Source organism: Eptatretus burgeri, chromosome 1, assembly GCF_056783735.1.
Source record: "Eptatretus burgeri isolate ZD-2024b chromosome 1, Ebu_testis_v1, whole genome shotgun sequence".
NCBI classification, from domain to species: Eukaryota; Metazoa; Chordata; class Myxini; order Myxiniformes; family Myxinidae; genus Eptatretus; species Eptatretus burgeri.
Window position 1 is genome coordinate 53,505,743 of NC_140961.1, and position 21,220 is coordinate 53,526,962.

General features: G+C 41.2%; 1 protein-coding gene across 1 annotated transcript in view; it reads left to right on the top strand.

The window, feature by feature from the left end:
- Positions 1-21,220, top strand: part of LOC147034499 (uncharacterized) — a gene marked incomplete at its 5' end in the record, with an annotated part of 68,614 nt that overhangs the window by 22,208 nt on the left and 25,186 nt on the right. Inside the window, one exon of the mRNA XM_085884315.1 lies at positions 6,310-6,500. Coding sequence (XP_085740441.1) covers positions 6,310-6,500 — 191 coding nt within the window. The remainder of the gene's footprint in view (positions 1-6,309; positions 6,501-21,220) is intronic.

A 21,220-nucleotide genomic window follows, 5' to 3' on the forward strand; every position in this document is an offset into this window, starting at 1 on the left:
AATTACTTTACACTTTCGCTTCACATTCATTTTAAGGAAATAACTGTGCTAGATTAAGCATTTTTAACCCACGAGGAGTCATTTGTACAACAATATTAAGCAGAAATTGCAAGTGAATTTTTTTTTTTTCCATTTAAAAAAAATATATACACTGTGAAGAAGGACTTATTATATACACAAAATAACTTTTTCTGTTAAAATAATTCAAAAGTGATGCACAGCACTGCAGGCAGCCTTTGAGATGTGATTTGCTCCATGAAAGGTCATGGCAGATTGTAAGGCCAATGAGCTCCAAAGACTATCCTTGCCAAAGGTTGACCACAAAAGAACAGAATGATCAGCCATGTAATCATTGTGTAGACACCTCAAACTTGAGATTCGTTTGTTGAGCAGCCTTTTTTCATCTTTAGATCCTCAGCCAAAAACGCAACTGAAGCCTGTCTGTTCAGAGTGTCAGGAACGGTGATGCAGGATGGAATAATCTGTGATGTGATGTTTTTGAAAGGAGGCAGAGACGTCATTGATGGAAGCCACCAATACCATAAAATCGGGAGAAAGAATGCCATCCACAGAAATATACTGTTTGCATGCATGGAGGAAATCTGCTAACCAGGCTAGTGGGAGAGAGATTCTTGGATCCTATTGGAAGAACACACGATGCGCGGAGATGGATTTGAGACAGATTAAAATGTATAGGAAATCTCCAGAGGCAGCTCTGTTCTTTTTCTTGATATAATAAAGGTCAAAAATCCATTACGTGTTTGTAAGAAATGCCCCAGGTAGTAGTAGACACTTTCATGAAATCCGTGACCATTATGTTACTACCTTTTAATTTATTTATTTATTTGTTTGTTATTGTTCCATGTACCTTGAACTATTTAGAAAATACTAGCAGATACCTGTCTACGACGGGTATGGGGGACAAGACGTATCACAATACTCAGTTACGGTAGTTTCTTTGGATGTTTTGCACTGCATTCAACAGCTCAGTTCATATTGGTGGCGTGTCTGGGTGCCCATGGTAGTGTTTGAGACCAGTCGCTTTAGATTGTTGGCCTTAACACATAGTGCCGGATGAGTAACACAAGCAATTTGACATTCATTGTTTCTATATTTCCTCTATCAACACATGAACAACATGGCAGGATAAGAGTCGTAAATGCTGAGTTGTACAAACGTCCTGAACTCATGGACCTGGTTAAGTAAAGCACGTCGTCTGGGACCCGGCCGTCAGTGTGCCGCCCAACGCTGCTGATTGTGACGTCATAGATTCCCTCTTTGAAAATTATATCTATATTCCATTTTTTGAATCCGCAATCACCTGTGTAAGTAAATACATGGAACACAATGTGAAGATTTCGGAAGTATGAACACAATATGTTCGGAGAAAAGTGTGTTAAAAGTTCCAGGCTTACGTCCCATTATATTATGATTTAGCTCGTACGTCCCTCTGATTATATGGGGGCTCACCCTGCAAGAGCGTGACTTCAAAAATGGGCGTCTGTGGTCATTTCGGGCAATGAGGCCAGTGATAACGTTTGAAGTAAATACATTTAGAATCTTCAATGAAGGATCATTTTCCGCTAATTTTGGGGTGTGAAATCTTATGGGGTGGTCAGTTTTTGGTTTGGGGGTCATCTTGACCTCCAAATCCAAGACTGCCACTGTCGACCAAATGGTAAAAACAAAAAATGGTGCAACTTGATTTGACACCATCTGTCAGCATAAAGTCCTTAGTATATTGTTTGGTAGTTGAGAGCATCAGTCCATTCTGGCAGAGCTTGGAAAATTAATTGGAGCTTGGTGGTAGGACTGCAAAAGCATGAGAGACAACTTTTGATATGCAGTCTCGGCACCAGCTGAGAAGGCCATGGTAGTAAGGTAGATAATGTGAGATGTTGGCCAGTTTGCTTCAATACATGAAATACCAGGTATATGTTTGGAAAAAGGCACTGAAACGTACACAAAATCTGCTACCAGCTGCTGAACATTGCTAAAACGTTTAGTGGTACCATGCAGCCCATTCTCAAAACCAAACAGCCAGCAACATTGTTCTGGAGCTTCTTCTTCATTCCTATGTAGCACAATGGTGAGGGTACTGCTATGTCACTGATGCAACGCCCTCTGCTGGTTCAGGCAGGAACTTAGAATTTGACCAGGGTTCTGGCAATAACTCACCTACTCTTGTCAAAGGACATTGTGAGATCTGTAACATCCACCAACTTATACTTGCAGACACGACGTTCATTTAACGTTTATCGGGATGGCACCCACATGGAGGAAACACCAGGATGACACTTTTTGCCTGCTTCGTATTTAAACCCAGGCTAGACAACGTAAATGTGAGTGTGCGTACCTCGAGGCCATCCTGTTGGCCACCTTCTTGAGCTGACTGCCTGTCACTGCAAGAAGTCTCTGTAACAAGCAGCATGCCTTCCTCAGAAGCTTCTTCCTTCATGCTTAAAAAGTTCCCACAATCCATTGACATTCCTGATTACTCTCGTGATGACATGCCAAATGAAAACCATCACGTGACATTCCTTGTGCATTCCCTGCCATGCTTTCACGACCAACATATTAGTCATTACAAATTGTAAATTACCAACTTGAGATAGTTTCTATAGTGTTGTGCATTGTCTCTATGGTCATTCAAGAAAATAGCATGAGGTTAACAGAGTACCATGTGTCTCCATGTCAGAGGTGAGCATGTTCTCAGTTATGGGTGGCTTTGAATGTGATGACATTGTTATCCACAATGAACCGTTTGCCTCGTGGATGATGGTATAAAGTAGTGTTATGGATGTGGGAGTCCATCCATCTGGACCATACTCTGTGCAGAGCGTTGGTGCTGCCTAAGTAGTCTCCTTGGCTATTGGGCACAATCCTGGATGGGTCGCCACTCTGACACAGGATACCAACAAGCTGGCACTCATTTGGCCGACCTCAGAAGGATGGCAGGCTGAGTCAACCCCACCTGGCATTACTTCAACGGCAAAAAGCAGGATGTGAACTCAGGATCCTAGGATCGCAACCACACCACCCTCATCATTAAGCCAACACCAGACATATGTGGGAGTGGTGGTTTCCATAGTTTACAAAGCATGGATGATGATTTGTGATGTTTAAGGTGTATTACGTAAGAGATGTCGGGTCAGGCAATGGCACACAATGTACAGCGATCCCAAGACAGTTATTTCAGTAGTATGTGTATTAGTTAGTCTCTCCCATATGTCAAGTGGGTAATGGGGAAAGATGCTTGTGTGGGTCTCTGTTAGTTAGAACTTTTACATCTCTCTTAACCTTTGCTGATTCTTCATTACACCTCTTTCTTTCACACAAAACATGCAAGCACGCATGCCAAGCATTAAAAATGAGCAACATGTTACGAGTGTCTCCAGCATGTTCACGCTGTGAACGCTTCCTGCTGACAATGCACTGGTACATCGTTCCTTTTGAGTTTGCGTGCCCATTCTCCATTCAAATGTGCATGCCAGTTCCCAACTGCCACCTCTCCTCAGACTTCATTCAGCTCACCAAACCTTGTCACATTCACCACAACCGCTTCATACAACTGCTAAAAATACCCCAGCAACAACTCGTGCTTACACGTGACTTTTATTCACCAATTTCATGACTACTGCCACATGGCACTCACCCTGGATGCCACATGGCGATCATCACTCGCTGCAGATGCCACATTGCCACCATCTCTTACTACGAATGTCACAAGAGCGCCCTACTCTACAACTGCGGTGACTGCCCCATGGTCGTCAAATCCGCACCGTAGCAACAAGAAACCGGAGGAGACGCGGATCGAGCTATTTCAAGGCATAACGCGAGGCGTGAATGTGCACTGCAGCTCGGAAAGAGACCTACGGGTGGCGTGGGGATTTCTCTATTTAGAATAGCAAATGCTAGTTTACACAGAACGACACTGGACAAGTCGCCTAAGTTGTCAGTGTGGCAGTCTGGAACTCTACTCCTTGTGTTCAACCTTAAGTTCAAGCTCCCAAAACCGCTCTTCTCGATTTGCGGGCTTTTGCCCGGCAGGCTGGACGAAACCCAGGGTCCCTGTCTTTCCCCCTCCTCACCTCCTCCCTCCCTCCCTCTCTCCTGCGCAATTGGCGCTCGGATAGCATAGGATATAGGTTCACTCGTGTTGTCCCCCATAAGAGTATCATGTGAGACACTTTGCTGTCCTCTTGAATGTGAGATGTGGACAGAGAAGTAGCATACATTCAAGCTGTTTCAGCAAAGGAACAGTTTTTAGTGTGAATGTGAAAGAGGCTGAAATCAAAAATTGGTTTGATTTGTCTGCCTCTGCTTGAACACTTGGTAAGATGGTGTCTCATGTGATCTTACAACTTTATCAAGAATTTGCATATTGCTTAGGAAGGGGAAGTGAAAACGAGCATGTATGGAGGGAGAGGAGTGGATGATCAAAGAAGAGAAAGGCAGGCTTCAGCTTTCAGGGCTGGTCATAAAAGTTGCATGACCACAGTGCACATGGATAATGTGAAAATGAATGAATAAAAAGACAATTCAGCCATGATTGGGGTGGGTGGAATGGAAGAGAACAATTGACAGAAGAGGCAAAGTGCTGGAGAGATGCAGAGATGGTGGGATCAGGAGAGAGGAATAAATACAGTATGAAGGACTTTTTAAAATATTTTTTGTGCTGTATTGACGGGGGTGGGGGGGTGTAGAGAGGAGATGCAAGATGAGAATTGTTGGCAAATGGGTAGAGAGAGCCAATATGGGAATTATAAAGAGAGGAAAGGGTGCAAAAGAAGACAGATTACGTATTCCCTACTCCATCAGTTAAACAAGTAACATGACGATGAATATGAAAACTTCCAGGATTTACAAACTTACAGGATGAACACTAATGTTTAACAAGGTTTCATGACTTTTAATGGGAACATTAATAATTATTAACCTGTCTTGCATTCCCATCTGAGCCCCTGGCTCATCATGCTTGGATCCTAGGTTCCATGGTATATAGCATTATACTTTGTTGTTTTGTCCAATTTCTACTAATCTCATTTTAAAATTTAATACATATAAAATGGGGGAGGGGTGTTGCCCTGTTCACTCATGTTTTTGTTCTGCAAACAAGTGACCATGAACCATATATCCCTGGAAAAGAAAATCAACTACAAAGTTCTACGCAGTGAGCTTCACACACACTCAAGGTCGATGGTGTGGGGATGATCACAGTATTGGCCACATCAAGGCATGGTTTGGATGACCAAAGGTGGGGGGGGGATAGAGAGTATCCCCTCCTTAAAACCTCCTTAAAGGGGATTTGGCTTGTCGCCGTTGTGAAAACCTCATCTTTTAACAAGCCTTTGTTCTCTGTCTGTTCTTGACATGGATGTAATTCTTGGACCAAAATTCACTTTTGTATTGTTAACTCTGCCACCGAAGATGGATGGAGGTTATGTTTTCACCTCTGTCCTGTCATGTCCTGTTCCTTCCGTCTCTGTCTGTGAGCAGGATATCTCTAAACGTTATGGATGGATTCGGTCAAAACTTGGACAGGTTGGGTGTGTGATGAGAATGAATTAATTAGATTTTGGTGAAGATCTGGGTCCCAGAATTTTTTTTTTAATTCCCAAAGTGATTCTTCACCATTTAGAGATGGGTCCTTGGAACGATATATATATATATATATATATATATATATATATATATATATATATATATATATATATATATATATATATATATATATATATATATATATATATATATATATATATATATATATATATATATATATATATATATATAGCATGATCTTTCAAAACGATGTGAACAGATTATGAGAAAACTATGTGGATGAGTTGGTTGGGTGACAAGAACAAGCCGATTCGATCTTGGTTCAGATCTGGATTTGTATAGAAAACGTGGGATAGAACGTGTATAGAAAAAACATCAGTGGGATAGAAAACGTGAAGTGTTCAGCCTCGTGGTGGTATGCACTCTACCGAGTGCCGTTATGAGTTGTATTTGCGACATTGTGTATTTTGATTTGTATTCAGGCTAGTGAAACTGTAAATGGAGAAACAAACTTAATATTGTGTTATTTCTAAACCTCAATCATCGCAATGAAGGGTCTGCTTCTCAAAAATCTTTCTTTCCCCCTTCCCTCCCAACTTCCAAATTATTCTGGAGTACTACTCTAGTTGTGAAATCTGATTGTGCCAAATACTTGGTATTTCCCTCTTCATAGTAAGTTGAGCATTTGGTAATCTGGTTTCACTATTATTGTACACTTGTTGACCGACTTTTCATATCTTACAGATGGTACGCCTTACATTGGTGGTTTGTTCCGCATGAAACTTGTACTTGGAAAAGACTTTCCTGCATGCCCACCAAAAGCATACTTTTTGACCAAGATCTTCCATCCCAATGTGAGCTCCACTGGTGAAATTTGTGTGAACGTTCTCAAGAGAGACTGGAAGGCTGAACTTGGTATCCGGCATGTGCTCTTGGTAAGGTTTTTGCCATCTCCTTTTTATTGCAGCATAAGTTGTGTTAAAGAATTGTATTAGACATTCCCCCACAAAATGGATTTGAACTTTCTCTTTTCTTTTCAAATGCAGGTAAAAATGTGATTTGTGGTCAGAAGGTTATGTTCAAGTTTTTGTTTCAGTTTGGGATTGAAGGTTAACTCCTCTGCTTTCCATCCGTGCAAGCTATCTTGCCATTCAATTCTCCTGGGCGAAGGGAAGGGAAGGGAAGGAAAGGAGTGTGGGTGATAATTGAGGAAAAGTCTGCTCCATTACTAAACTATTGCTTTTATCTACGATTCTAACGTTGATATCCACGTATGTTGTGTTTTAATGCTGAAAAGCTGATATCAACAAGAATCCCATTAATGCAATTTATTGAATACCAGCAGAGTACCCGCCCTACAGACTATCTTCGTCTGACACATACCTTTATTTGGGCGGTGTTTGGGCAACTCACAGCTGCCTCAATCGCTCCTGAAAATAAAATGAACTGGAAGAGCACTCTGTGGAGTGCATACCTCCACCACATAATGCCTGATCTACACGAACATATCGGGCCCAATACATTTTTGAAATATCATGCTAAATATCGTTTTTGGCCCAATCTCTCAATGGTGAAGAATCACTTTTAAAATTATAGCGGCTGGATCTTCACCTAATTCTAATCGGTTTGGCCTTGTCACACACACCAACCTGTCCACAAAATTTCATCTGGATCTGTCCAACTTTTTGAGAGATCCTGCACATAAACAGAGACAGACAGGCAGGGGTGAAAACATAACCTACTTCACCTTCAGTGGTGGAGGTAAAAATATCCCGGGTTGCCTGCATGAAGCTAAAACATACCTACTGCTTAAAATTCAAAACACTTCACAGCACTGGCAAACGTGGCGACAGGAATCTTGCACTGCAAATGGGGGAGACTTGTAATACCCTCTCTCACCTGGAGTGGCGCTACACAACACACATTTACATGGGGAATTTGCATCGTCGCCCCTGCCCACGTCACCAGCAAAAATCTCAAAAACTTGTGGACGGATTTGGACGAAATTTGGTGGAGAACTTAGGTATGTGACAAGGATAAAATGAATAGACTTTGATGAAGATCTGGATCTGAGAATTTTAAAAGTGATTTTTCACCATTGAGAGATGGAGCCAAAAGCGACTTCTCTCAAAAAATATCTCAAAAAGTTGTCGACGGATTCAGATAAAACTTGGTGCGCAGGTTGGGTATTGTCGAATAAATTTAGTCCTCTTTTGGAGTCTGAAGCCATTTATTAACAGCACACATCTAATTACAAATAACAACAAACATACGCATGGGAAAAAGGATAACAAGACGAGCGATAACAAACACGACCCTCTTTCTCCCCAAAATGCACAGAGCAATTGTTTTATACTATTCTGGACTGCAAAAAAACATGGGAGAGTTAAACATCTGGCAAGAGTGATTGTGGGGTGGGGGGGGGGATCCCGCAAGCATGAGAAAAGGAGCTGCAGACATGGCAACTTTGGGAGGGAAGGGTTGATAGACACGCTCAGATCATGATTGTAGTTTGGGAATACGAGGCCGGCCGTAAGAAGGAGAGGGTGACAACAAAGGTAAGACAAAATATGAAGAGGCCGAGTGAATGGATACACAAGCCTATTACTTTGATCATCCCTTCCGTTCACCAGTGAATAACCAGATTCTCAAAATACAACATTCTGTCATAAATATGTCATATATATTTTATGCTGTCATATGATCATCCTTGGACGACAAGGCGTCTAATGCAATCACCTTTCGGGAGTTATTTAATCACCACCAGGCAATAGGTTCCAGCAGTAAAACATCCTCCTCTTGAGCAGCAGGGCAGTTTCATTTAAATATTGGAAATACTAATTTGGATATATATATATATATATATATATATATATATATATATATATATATATATATATATATATATATATATATATATATATATATATATATATATTTCAATGAGATAAAGCAAATAAGATTGAGTAAGATACCATTTTATTTTGCTTGTATATAATCTCCATCATGATGAAGATCAAAAGACTGGAAAAAGAGATTTTATTGACAGTCAATTTGATTCCAGTACAAAAGTAACACCTTATTCGACACTGTTAAAAACAAAGGATAACGAAATTGAGAATACACAGATATAATTAATGTTATTTCTTCCACAGTATGTAACAAGGAAGAATTGATTCGATTTTGGTTGAAGATCCGGATTTGGATCCGAGAATATTTTAAGTGATTCTTCACCATTGAGTGATGCAGGGCTAAAACGAAATATAAAAAATAAAATGACCGTTTTTACAGCCATTTTCCCTGCTGTGCAGGGGTTTGGCTTTTTGTGAGGCAATGTTTTCTGGCCGGATGCCCTTCCTGACGCCAACCCTGGTCACCTCTTACGACACACAGGGATATGGTACACCTATTCTAACCGGGGCATACACCGGGACCAGTACACTGGCACTCATTTCGCCGACCTCGGAAGGATGACAGGCTGAGTCAACCCCCTGGTGTTAATTCAGCAGCCAACAGGGCTTGAACTCAGGACACTGGGATCCCAAGCCACCACCCTAACCACTAAGCCAACACCAGGCTTAGGCTAAAACGAAATATAGCACAATATCTCAAAGTTGTGGACGGATTTGGACTAAACTTGGTAGTTTGCTCGGTGACGAGAACAAGCCGATTAAATTTTTAGTTCATTTCCGAATCTAGATCTGGCCTATCGGTGGGACACAAAATATAAACTAATCAGCCTGGTGGAGGTACGCGCTCTACCGAGTGCCCTTCTAGTTAAGTTATTTTTTTCACATCTGATACCAGATTTGATGATCAGAGCTCACATCTCACCAATTATATCAGCATCTGGGTTGAAATCCAAAAAAAGAAAAATTGAGCTTTTTATGAAGCATTGTTTATATGGATATACACTCGCAGAAATGGTGACTGGTGGTGGCTCCTGTGTTTATAAGTTATGAATTGTAAGGAAAAAAAATTGTTTGAAACCCTTATTTAAGTGCATCGTGGTAAAGAAAAAAAAATGTGATCCTATTAAGTTTTGTGGTGATGAACCTTGGGGAGCTCAGAGAAGTCGGGTCACAAACAAGCAAACATTTCATATATATATATATATATATATATATATATATATATATATATATATATATATATATATATATATATATATATATATATATATATATGACATACATACATACATACATACATATACTAGCGGGGCACATATCACTGACTGATTTGTAGACGTCTCACTTCAAATGAGCTTGTATTTGTAGAAACAGGAATTCAGTGTAAATATGGTGGGTGGAGCTGGTCACCTCATTCCATTCCACCAACAAAGATTTACAATCCATGCTTGTTGTACCTCCGAAGTACTGCTTGGGAATGAGGGTGATGTTATGAAAGCTCGGCTGGGAAACAGATTTCAGCACAATTTGGGCCAACTGCCTGATGGAAGATCAGCGAAGTTATATCCATGCCAACTGACCACCTCCAGGCACCCACCCTCTCCACATTGCTTCTTCAGTCCCCAACCTGTCCCCTCTTTCTACACTCGCCATAGCTTTGCTTTCGGCAATTTCCATTCGGTATTTCTCTCAGCATTTAATTCTGGTTTCCCATCGGATGATCCATAGATCAGTAGGTTGTTTCACTTTTCAACATCTGTTTCGCTTTGGGATATCGGTTTTGATTTGTCATTGCAACGTGTGCTGTGACACAAATGGTGCATGAAAAAGGTTGTCAAAAACGATTTTCGGGGCAATGGGTTTTTTTTCCAATTTCGTAAGGGGTCGAAAGTGATTGGTCAAAGGAATCTAAGCGGCATAAAGGGTCTCATGTGTCTAAACCCCTTGTTAATTCTCAAAAACACTTTAAAGAGTCTAATGGGTCTTATAAATGGTCAAAAGGGGTCTAAGGGTGAAAGAGAAAATGGTGTCTTAAAATCTATTGGTCTGAAAAGTGTTGAAAGGATCAAAGAAGCTGTCCATCCATTGGGACCATACTCTGTGCAGAGTGTTGGTGCTGCCGAAGCAGTCTCCTGGAAGCTAGTGGGCACTATCCGGGTCAGGTCGCCACTCCAACGCAGGATACTCGAATGGCTCAATCATCCCAACAAGCTCGTACTCATTTTGTCGACCTCAGAAGGATGACAGGCTAAGTCAACCCCACCTGGTATTAATTCAAAGCCGAGCGGGATTTGAACTCAGGAACTTGGGATCCCAAGCCCACCATCCTCACCATTAAGCCAACAGCAGGCATAACAACGAAGGTGTATATGTCGCAAAAGGATCTAATTGGGTGTGAAGGAGTGATAATAAGCCAAATTACCTCCTCATGACTGTTTAAAACCCCTAGTCATGTGCATCGTGGTTAAAAATCTGATCGTATAAAGATTCATTGCAATTAACATTGGGAGCTCAAAGCAGTAAGGTTACAAACAAACAAACAGCAAAACAACTCACTTTATTTGTGAGGTGGTTGTTGGTTTACACGACGGCATGTGGCAGCTTGGGGATGGCTGCACGTGGGTTGCGCAGCAGGCATTGTATATATGGATCTACCCTATTTGTGGTGGTATGACTGCCTTAAGCATCTCGTAACGACTCCAAATCTTTTGGTGCCCTTCTGACATATTATTGAATGCGTGGCTGATCTGGCTTGAATTTAATGTATTTGTTTAATCTGTACGACTTGTAATTTTCAAACTACAGGCTATGGGAATTCATAATGGCCTTAGTTTAAAAACACACCAATTGTCCCAATCGCCCTGGATAATCACAGATTAATTAAATGAGACTTAAAGATTTGGAGAAATCTGCTTTGTTATAAGTAGAGAATGGGAAAAATGTGACTTTCGGTCGGTTTTTTAAAATTATTATTATTTTTTTAAATATGTGATCTCTTCCGGCCAAATATTGTAGGTGATTTTGAAGTCGAGTGCATTTTAACACGGAAACAGGAGAGACAGTTAAGGAATAGAGAGAAACATACAATCTATAATATTTAGGAGGTATAATATAATATTAATAAAGATATAACAGGATTGCAACAAAAAACAAATCATGTTAATTGAACCTGACTTTCACACCAATAAAACTGACTTTGCCTGACCATTCATACAAAACACTTTCATTGACAAATTTTGGAAAAAATAAAAATGACGAAGTGGTTGATGAGGCCATTTTGTGTCCAAGAAAGTAAAAACTATCTTGCTGCCAATTCATAAATCCGTTTAAGAAAAAAAAACTTTATTTTTTACCAAAATCATGGTTTAAAAAAAAAAATTTTTTTGTGAAAAACATTTTTTTATGTGATTCACTCCCCCCCCCCCCCCGATCTCTAATTATAAGACAATCGGAAGTCGGAATGCACTCTCAAAACAATATACCATCTCTCGACCACTGATCAAAATTGCTTGTTTTAAACTATCGAGTGTATATTTGGTGAAGTTGGCGAAGGTGGTAACCTTTCTCTCTTCAAACTCTTTTTTTTTCACCCTTGAGAGTTACGTCGTTAGGTGAGCAGTAAAATAACCTATAAATCGATGTATATTGGTTGTGTTTGTACTATTTTCTGGTTTTGAATGATTAGCGCATAAGAGGTCATGTGACTCCACAGATTTTACCAATCCTTGCAACATCTTAATTAAGTTATTTTTCACATCTGATACCATATTCGACTATCAGAGCTCACCATCTCACAAATTTCATCAGTGTCCGGGTTGAAATATCCCCCAAAATTGGGCTTTTTTTATGAAACATTGTAGAAATGGATATACCCTTGCCGATATGGCGACAGGTAGTGGTTCCTGTGTATACAAGTTATGAATTGTGAGAAAATGACTGGTTAAAACCAATATTTATGTGCATCGTGGTAAAAATTGTGATCCTATAAAGTTTTGTCGATTAACCTTTGCAGGTCAGAGGAGTTGCATCACAAGCAAATAAACATTTCGCTTTAAATGTGTGTGTATATATATATATATATATATATATATATATATATATATATATATATATATATATATATATATATATATATATATATATATATATATATATATATATATATATATATATATATATTCAGTCATGCGCCACTTAACGACGGGGTTACGTTCTGAGAAACTCATCGTTAAGCGACGTCGTCGTTGTGCGAACATCATTTTTTTTTTCGTTTTCGAACATCGTACTTACACAAAACTACACACCTTGGCTATATGGTATAGCCTATTGCTCCTCGGATACAAACCTGTACAGCATGTTACTGTACTGAATACTGTCGGCAATTGTAACACGCATCCAAGAGAGACTGAAGACACGTTAGTTTTACCTTTGTGCTGTTCATGACGGCCATGTGTGTTGTTAGCAGCAGCTTACAATCTCCTCTCACATCGATTATAGAAAGATGAATAAATTGCGTTTGGATTTTATAAATACGTAATCATTGCATCGATGTTATAATTTATAAATGAAGAAACGAGCTCCTGTCAATTATGATATATATTTTCGGAACAGTGCGATTGTTTTAACAAAATGAAAAGCTTCACCAAAAAGAAATCTGTGTTTTAATTTCAACTGTAACAACGATTTATTCGTGGAATTCTTCAATTCAAAGGTAATTTACTTGCTAGAAGGTTAACGTGCAAACATTGGTTCAGTTTGAAAGCCGATTTCCTTGAATCCCGATTTAGCACGACCCTGCTTTTTTCGCGATGACATTTTATGGACCTCAACGATCGCATTATAACAGGGCCACACTGTCGTTTATTATCATTATGAAGTATTATGTACTGTACAGCGTACATAATTGTATGTGCTATTTTTATACGACTGGCAGCGCTACGTCGGCTCCATCACTCGGCGATAGGAATTTTTCAGCTACATTTTTTTTCATTTTTTTTTTTTTTTTCAGAGCTGGCAGATCCGTCGTATATGCGATCCGTCGTTGCCCGGAACGTCGTTAAGCAGCGCATGACTGTATATGTATGTTGTTACGGATTCCGCCGGTTCGACGGCCCACGCACGACCGCTTACGGCCCAACTGCAGTCGCGCGTCCGCCGAAAACCGACGATCGGTCACGTGACTCGAATCGCGGCACGTCGCCCACCGGGCGGACAATTCTGTCGTGACCCTCTCGGACTAACGCTGGGAGCTAGTCACGGGTGGGCCTTTCGGCCTCACCGCGATCGTGCCAATCGGCCACCCGCGTGGAGTAGGGTTGTTCGCCAAACTTGACCTACCTAAGTACCCACGCGGATGGTAAACCGGGCGATCGCACCTCGCCACAGGTCAACTCCGGACACGGGCCGCTGAAGCGGTCCGTTCCGTACTATCAGGATAACCGAGCAGTGTTATCGTCGGCCTCGACGGTTCCGATTAATTATCGGGCGTATTAAGCCCACGACGAACCCGTTACGTGAAACAAGATGGAGATTCAACAAAGGGAAGGACGCAGCAAAACGGGGAACAAGTTCACACAAGCACTTTATTCACACAGACACAGAGCACACATATACAGCCAACAGAATCAGAAATGCACATATATCAATTTAAAACAACAACAATGCAGAGCTATGACCGAATACGCGAACACGCGGCAACACTTAAAACAATACTACTTGACGGACGGCGCCACCCACAGACATTTACACCAAACCCCAAAAGAAAATGGAAGTGCGACTTCCCTGATCGCGTCGAGTCCTCCTTTTGCGTCCGCAACTCCGAGCCCCTCCGGCGTGGTTCGCGAGCTCGTGTCGCTCGTGTGGTCCGCTCGACGGTACGGACGGGGTTTCGGGGAAACGTACGGGGTTTGTTCGGCGCTGTTTTCCGCGCTCGCGCACGGATCAAAGAAGCAAGGCAGGAACAACAAGCTCGCGACTCGAACCAGAAGACGACCATGAACCAGAAGACCAACATGAAGACCAACCCTCAACCAACCACTCAAGGTCCGTCCTCTCCGCCTTTTGTAGCACGGGGCTCCGCCCTTCGCTCCGCCCCGTTTTCGGCCCCGCCTCCCTTCGAGCTTCTTGGAGAAGCCTCTCGAAGGGGGGGGGGGCGTGACCTCTCGCTACCCCTCTACCCCGCGCCGTGCGGGGGCCGGGGCCGTCAGTCTTGGCTCGAGCCAGGGAATTATTCCCCCAAAATCAGAGCCCTCCTTTACATGACCTTTGACCCCTGCTCGGATCGCACCTCCCCCACACCGAGCGCGGAGAATTTCGACGGGAGAAACAGGCGGGAAAACCCCCGAGCATCGTTGTTGGTTTTTGTTTGTTCCTGGAGATCGTAACCGCACAGGGCCTACTGAATGGCGAGTGGCGAAGATGTGGTAGCGTAGATGGTGGTTGTAGTGTGCTTGGCGCTGTGGTGGGGATGGCGTGGTTGTTGAGATGCTGTTTGTTTGAAATAAAAGATAGAACAGAAAAAATGGCTAACTCAAAGCATCGCAGCCCAGATGGATCACATAAATTCCCTCCATACAACGGGTTTGGGCTAACTACACATGTACTTACAGAGATATCTCACCTACGGGGCTAGAATGGTGGTTTGCGAATTTCCACAACCGTAACAATATATAATTTTGGCCCTATCTCTAAATGGTGATGAATCACTTCAAAAATTAAATAACTCTCACATCCGGATCTGGATTCGGATCTTCACCAAAATCGAATCAATTTGTCCTTGCCACACACCCAACCTTTCCACAAAATTTCATCCGAATCCATCTACAACTTTTTGAGATATCCTGCAAACAGACAGGAAGGGGTGAAAACATAACCTCCTTCCCCTTTGGTGGCGGAGGTAATAATTTACGAAGGGTGATAAACAGCTGTTTTGTGAGCGTCTAAACAGCCGATTAGCCTGTGAAACACCGCACATCTTTCCAACATGCAATTGAAATGATGCACTTGCATAGAACCGCAGCACCATGGACAATTGCTGGAAGGTATTCAGCACATTGCTAAGCCTGGTGTTTGCTTGGTGGTGGCTTGGGATCCTAAGGTCCTGAGTTCAAGTCCCGTTGGGCCACTTAATTAACACACTAGGAAGTTGACTCAGCCTGTCATCCTTCCAAGGTCGGCAAAATGAGTACCAGTGCACTGGTAAGGGGGACACTGCATCAGCAGCATAGCCGCGTCCCAACCAATGATGCAACCAGCAGCCACAGGCTGCACTCAATAGAGAGAGAGAGCACATTGCTCCTCATTGTACATTGATGCAGGTCATCTTGCACTCGATTCGGCAGCCAACAAAATTATTCCTTCGAGAGTCTGCAACTCCAGGCAAATTTGATATAGTCATGCTTCTCCAGAGGATTGCCTCTATCCTCAAAGATTTTCAATGCATGTCAGCAAACTGCCCTATTGTAATCCTCTTCTGCCTCAGCTTGAGCTAATTCAAGCACTCCTAATGCATCCATCCATATTCAACATCCTACGTAAACTACCAAATATAATCCATGCAATTCCTTCTCTCCCTTTACTATAGTTATGTGCTGCAGCATACTCTAATTAGAAGTGCAACCAACTATAGTTTTAACTCTATATTGAGGAGTAATTCCCTGCAGACTACTGTAACTTCTAAAGTTAACTTAAACTACCAAGAAGTATGAGAGTATTATTTTGTAAATATGAGAGTACAACTGCAGTTCCAATTGTCATATTGGAACTTGCAGGTAAAATCCAATTGAAGGTGAAATTGCAAAAAAAAAACTATCATTTGAACCTAATGCTTGCTTCAAGGCATTAAAGCACTCTCAATTATCCGCTTGCCGACATGTCGAAGTTTTTTTTTGTTTGTTTTAAACGCTTGTAATTGTTTTGATCTGCATTAGATAATCACTCTCCAACAAATGGGTGATCATCACATGATTAGCGATTCTACAGGCGTCTAACTCTTAAACGCCTTTCGTAAATTCAGGTCTCGATGTTTAACATAATCGGTGGAATAGATTGGACAAATGTCAGAATAATGCTATGATTAAAATATATATATATTGTGACAATGAAAACATGACATTTTTACATCGTGGGCCAAGCCCAATTTTTTTTTTTCATTATTATTATTTTTTTGCAAATCCATGTACGTGATCTTCATCACAAAAAGTACTTTTAAAAAGAAAAAAAAGCCTCCAAAAAGTACTTGATATTCATCCACAAAATAGCATGACAATCGGCTTGTCATTTCAAGCAATGTTCCCATCTTCAAAATCCACTGGATGACCGAGCTTGGTTTATCACGTTCAATGTTGACATCACCATGTGACGTAAAGCTAAACTTGCCAATCGCATCCTCCTTGTTAACATTGTTTGACCCAGTATACTTCACCGAAATAATGACAGTGCGTTGCATGCACGTTGTTCTGGGAGCAAAAGGCAAAATAACCCACTGTGCTAACTCCAGCTGGGCTACATTTCAAACAGCATATACATCGATGGAAGTACACCAGTACAAGGGAAGGTGAAATTGCAAAGAATATAATCAAACGCTTCAATTTGATGCTAGTTATTGCACCCGACCGACTTGCAGTGTTCTCAAAAATGATAGGTTATGATCATGAGTGTTGTGTGTTTCACCTACAAGATCGACAGAGCTAAAAAGAGGCAACATAGAGAAAACTTGAACTATGAACACAAGTATGTAGACTGTAAAATACGTTTTATGGCATGATATACAGAGCTGTTTCATCCAAAACTTGAAAAAAATATAACAAACAGCTGCCATACACGAGCAAAGTCTTCAAAACAACCCAGAAATCCCATCTCCAAAAGACGATGGGTGTAAACTTAAAGACTACTCGCTTGTTGTACACTACTGGATGACTCGTCCACCAGCACCGGCCGGCATTGGAAACCACTGACAATTACACCTCCAATTTTTAAGTTGTAAAGTTGACTAATTACTATAGATACAGTCGTTTCAGACAGATATCCAAGTCGGTTACTTCTAATTGTCTTGAGTTTCATGTGTACTACCATTCAAGGACACAGCTAAATCCATGATGATGGGAGATTTCTCAGAAAGCAGACAGGAAGTTGTTTGCATGACTTATCGTTGTCTGAACTGAGAAAAGTTGACATTCAAAATATGCTGACACACACTCGAGCCATTGCCATTGCCACGAGCCAACCATGACTGATCCCTTGTTTAGACCGGCAAAGCCAAACTCGTGTGCTTTCTTGAGAGTCCTGTGAATACTCCACCAACTTTGAAGAGATGCCAACCGGGTCAAGTTGAGCATGTCGTGCCACATGGCGTTTTGATTGATTGATTGATTTTTTGCCAGAAGATTAATCTTAATCATTAAACCACCATCAACATTTGAGTAGTTAGACCATGCACTAAAGGTCCTTGTAAATTTAGCCAAGCTAAATAAGTTGGGAATGATCCACTTTGTTCCAGACTTGTACAAAGGCAATGACCTCAAAAGTAGTGAAAGGATGGTGAGTTAGTGTAACACGAATCACAAAGATAGTCTTCTGACGAAAAAAAAAAATTCAAAGCGATGGCAAATATTTCTGATAAGTGTTGACAATGAGAAAAATCTTTGTTTTTCTTTTTAAAAGATCGTGTAAATCTGGAAAGGAGTTTATTGATGACATCACTGTCTTCGTTGGACGTGGAAGCGAGTGTCATGCCATCTGCCAGAATGGCAGCAGAACGGTGTTTGAGACTACTAATTCCAGAACTGTTCTCTAACCAGGAGGAAGTGGACATGAGACTACCGTTTCACAGTGCATATGCTGCTAATGTCAGTCGGCATGTCGTCATTAACAGCCCTGGCACAGATGTCTTTCTGCTGTGCTTGGCATTCTGCCATTCTGCCAGGATTCCAAACGCTACTTTCATACGAGCAGTGGAAACAACACACACAGTTGATGTTCTTCTCATCTTCAAGCTCTTTGGGAAAGATAAATGTGCTGCTGTCATTGGATTTCACTGCTTCTCAGGTTGTGACACAGTGAATACTCAAAATGGAATGATGAAGGTGAAGATGGTGAAAGTCCTTATTGCAAGCAAAGTATGCTTCCATGTTTGAGAAGTTTGGTATGTTATTTACCATTTCACAGTCCTTGTGTAAAGACCTTGAAGCATACACTTGCCAACTATATGACAAGCAGAGTGGATGCCAGATATTAACCAAGCCAGATGTAAAATGTTCAAGACTTGAGGTTGCACAGAGAAGTCCTTGCCTCTAAACAAAAAATTTTCTGTACAAGCATATACACAGTATCAACTACTGAGCTGTGATACACAAGCGAAGTGTTGAAAACAACCCAGAAATCCCATCTCCAAAAGACTGTGGGTGGAAACTTGGACTACTCGCTTCTTGTAGAGGGAATGACTCTTCCACCAGCACCGGCCGGCATTATGGAACTTGCATGTTGTTGTTGAAAAAAAAAATGAAATCCTGCAATAAATATGTTCAAGGAAGGTGCTTGTGCTTCTCAACAAGTTGCCTTGCACCTGCACTTGTGTGGACTGTGAAAATGTAGCAGCAGTGCCAGTCATTCAGGGATGATGATGAAAATTGTATACTTGAATCAGATGATGAGTTCCAAATGACAGTGAATGCATTTCACTTTAAGTGTGTTCCCTTTGGGATTTACATTAGATTTTCCACAAGATTTTATTTGCAAACAATAACAGGAAAAATATTGGTTTGGGAGGAAACCTGACTATTCATGAAGCAGTTACATGTACTATTTATTGTACTGGCATTGGGTTGTTTGGGACCTTTGTTTTTTGGGGTGATAACTGGTTGCAGAACTGACACTCATTACATTGAAATTGGTATATGTTCTAAATAGTGGCTATAGTACTTTCTTTTCCAAGCAACAGGTAATATTTATACTTTTAATGATCCTCTAATTTCCTCGTTTGGCGTTTTTATGCTACCACTAAAGAAGTCGCGATGATTATGATGTCGTAGGTCACATGGTGTGGCAGCCATGTTAAAAAAAGGAAAAACTTTGGACTTCCATCTCTGAAACTACTCAATGGAAAAAGTTGAAACTTTGCACATGTAAAGTACTCCCCATGGAGAATACGTGTTGTTTTTTTTTGTTTTTTTTTAATGTCATAGGTAGCTTCGTTATGTTATGTTATTTTTTTATCTATCTATAATTCCAGCTGTGTGTGTGTGTGTGTGTGTGTGTGTGTGTGTGTGTGTGTGTGTGTGTGTGTGTGTGTGTGTGTGTGTGTGTGTGTGTGTGTGTGTGTGTGTGTGTGTGTGTGTGTGTGTGTGTGTGTGTGTGTGTGTGTGTGTGTGTGTGTGTGTGTGTGTGTGTGTGTGTGTGTGTGTGTGTGTGTGACAGCTGTTTCTCGACAACCTCTGGTCCGATCTAATTGAAACTTGCCAGGTATATTGCTGGGGACCTGAGGATGTGCCTTTTCAAGGTTTGATATTAATCGGACAAGTGCTTCCCAAGTTATTGCCATTTATTTACCAAACCAATGGGAAGACACGTTCCGTGGGCGTGGCCGATGGGGAAGGGAAGCACAGCCATGTTCCCCATTACGGGTTACAATGTAAGGGCTTCCGGAGAGTGATGACTTCGTGTATTCTAATAATTTCTCGATTTCTTATGCGCATTTATAGATAAACACAATGGCCCAAGTTATGATTGTTTTCATATTAGACGGTGTATAAATTTCGGGAACATCAGAGTGCTGGTATGCTCCAAACCAGGAAGTAATTTTTTTTCTCTCTCTTCTCTTCTCTTTTTGTTTTTCCTTGCCACGACATTGCGAAAAGGTAAAATACGTTGGCGCTAATTGAATAATTGGGTATTAAAAATAAATTGCGAATAATATCGAACTTCCGGGTCACGCACGTACGGGCACGTGAGAGCGAAGAAACAGCCTGTGTGGTTTATTTATTTATTATTATTATTATTTTTTTTTTTTTTTTTTACGGGCACGTACTAGTATATATAATTGCATATGTCGAATGCTTTAATCTGATCGGTATGAAAATTTGAGGGTCATCTATGGCTAAATTGTATTGGGGGGGGGGGGGTTGATGACATCATCGGTCACATGGTTTGGCAGCCATACCTTTTTTTTTTTCTTTTTTTTTTTGCATAAAAACCTTCAAAAATCTTCTTCTCTGAAATGACTGAACAGATTGAGCGGAAACTTTACAGGTATGATTGCCGATCCATGAGGAACAAAACGTTTTCCACCTATGACGACATAGCTCACATGGTTTGGCAGCCATATTGGATGTACGCGAAAACCTTAAAAAAAAATTTCTCCAGAATGACTGGATAGGATCCATCCATCCATCCATCCATCCATCCATCCATCCATCCTGTACAGATTTTCGGTGCTGCCGAAGCAGTCTCCTGGGCGATTGGGCACAATCCTGGACAGGTTGCCATTCCGACGCAGGAAACTTGAATGGCTCAATCATCCCAGCAAGCTGGTACTCATTTTGCCAACCTCAGTAGGATAACAGGCTGAGTCAACCCCACCTGTTATTAATTCAACAGCTGGGCAGGATTTGAACTCAGAACCTTAGGATCCCAAGCCTGCCACCCTTGCCATTAAGCCAACACCAGGCATCCTGGACAGATTGAGGGGAAACTTCACACATGTTCCCCAAGCCTTGGAGAGGCCAAGGTGTTCACAAACAATTAAAAGG